We start from the raw sequence: 1,994 nt of genomic DNA on the forward strand, positions 1-1,994 counted from the left end.
ATTCCCACGGCGGCGCGGTCGGGGGTACGAGGCGGGGGACGCACACCCTCGCAAGGTTTGTGTTGGGGGACTCGGGTCTTCCAGCTGGAAACCATAAGCGGTGCTGAGACACTGAAAGGAGGGGACCTTCTAGAGATACACAAAGACATCAGTTGGAAGCACTTCAGAAGAGGACGTCAAAAGGGGTGGAGAGAAGGCGAAAGTGTGTCCCCGCCCGTCCCCGTCCCCCCGGCGCTATAAGCGCAGCCCGAGCCGGCGGTGGGGCAGAGTGGGGCCAGCATCAGGCCTGAGGGTGCCATGAGCCTTGGGGCTCGCCCCGCCGGGACACCGGTCCAGGCGTTCATTGCAAGGTTTCCTCGGGATGTGGCGGCGCTCTCGGAAGCCGCTTCCCACAAATATACTGCTCCGCAAGGTACAATTCGGGTTTATTATTAACAAACACAAGGAGAGTCCACGTGCGGCAATAAATTATTTTCACAGGTTCTGACGTATTTCCCCCATTAAAATTAAAAAAAAAAAAAGGTGCTGGTGGAATAAACCTATTGCATATCTTTAAAAAAATCAAGATAAATTATATAAATTATATATTCAAAACAAACGATTCTACCTCATTATCACTATTCCGTAATAAATAGATAAATAAATTTGATTGCCCTTAGAGTCTGAATCTTAAATTACATTTACAATATAGTCTCTACATACAGCATGTACAGAGCGGGCGGGGGCGGGGACCACCCGCGCGGCGCCTCACGCCACGTAGTCGAAGGGGGGCTCGTTCTCTATGTCGTTGACGGAGGGTTTGTTGTTCACCTTCCGCGGGTCCTCGGGGGTCCACACTTTGGCTGTCCGGATGATGTTTTGTTCCTTGAGCTGCTTTTCATCAGTCCACGACAGCGAGTGACCGGCCAGCGGGGGGAGTCCGTAGTCGGGGTCGCTCGGAGAGGGAGATCCTGGAGGGCAGGAGGGAAAAGGGAGCAGGGGGTTATTGCCGGGGCCGGCATTCCTGCGGAGCGCGGTGCCAGGCCGTACCGGGCCGCCACTTACTTGTGCCGCGGTGGCAGATGATGATTTTCTTGGGCTGGCTGGGGCTCTCGCTGCTGGCGCTGCGCAGCGGCAGGTCGGACTGCACCAGCTCGCTGAGGAAGTTGATGTAGCCGATGGCCAGGCGCAGCGTGTCCACCTTGGAAAGGCGCTTCTCGTAGGGCAGGGTGGGGATGTGCGAGCGCAGCCCCTCGAAGGCGTCGTTGATGGACTGCATCCGCCGCCGCTCCCGCACGTTGGCGGCCTGACGGAGCTGCTGCAGCTCCGCCTCGGAGCGCACCCGCCGCCGCCGCTTGGCCGAGCCCAGCGCCTGGAGCCGCCCCCCGGGGGACAGCAGGGCCGCGCCCGCCGCCCCGCAGCATTCGTAGGCGAAGCCGGGCGAGGCGGGAGACGGCGGGAAGGCGGCGGCCGGCGCCGGGCAGCGGTAGCCGCCCTCGGGGTCGCCGCCGTCGCGGTAGTACTCCTGCAGCTGCCGGCTGAGGAAATCCACGTCCGGCTCCAGCAGCCCGTCCGCGGCCAGCGCGTCCCGCGGAGGAGGCTCGGAGAAAAAATCCTCCTCGTCGAAGTAGGGGGGCGAGGAAAAAGAGTCCAGCCCCCCGGGGAAGTGCTCCAGCAGCACGGTCTCCATGATGCTCCCGGGCCCGGCGCGGACGGGACGGGGCAGGGGGGCCGCCCCGCCGGGACGCGCCCGCAGCCGCTGTGTCCGGCCCGCTGCCCGAGCCGCCCCGGCGGTGGCGGTGCCGGTGGCGGGGCCGCCCCGCCCTGCCCGCCGCGCTGTGGCGGGGCCGGGCCTCGCCGCCGCTCTCCGGGAGGGGCCGGAGCCGCTGGCGCCGCGGGCCGGCACGCGAGGGGTCTTATAACGACATCCCCGGGCGCGTGCCGCCGGGCGCCGCCGCCAGCCAATCAGGGCGCGCCGGGGGGGGCGGGGGACCCCGCGCGCGGCCGGGGGGGAG

At 64.8% G+C, this 1,994-nt stretch overlaps 1 protein-coding gene across 1 annotated transcript; it reads right to left on the reverse strand.

Annotated features, from left to right (window-relative positions):
• Positions 1-489: 489 nt before the first annotated feature.
• PTF1A (pancreas associated transcription factor 1a) lies at positions 490-1,669 on the reverse strand. Its single transcript, XM_058817542.1, has 2 exons — positions 1,045-1,669; positions 490-950 (listed from the first exon to the last, which is right to left on the reverse strand). The coding sequence occupies exons 1-2, from the start codon at positions 1,667-1,669 to the stop codon at positions 748-750; spliced, it is 828 nt and encodes a 275-aa protein (XP_058673525.1). The 3' UTR covers positions 490-747.
• Positions 1,670-1,994: the final 325 nt, after the last annotated feature.

The sequence above is a fragment of the Ammospiza caudacuta genome, chromosome 1 (genome assembly GCF_027887145.1).
Source record: "Ammospiza caudacuta isolate bAmmCau1 chromosome 1, bAmmCau1.pri, whole genome shotgun sequence".
Taxonomy (NCBI): Eukaryota; Metazoa; Chordata; class Aves; order Passeriformes; family Passerellidae; genus Ammospiza; species Ammospiza caudacuta.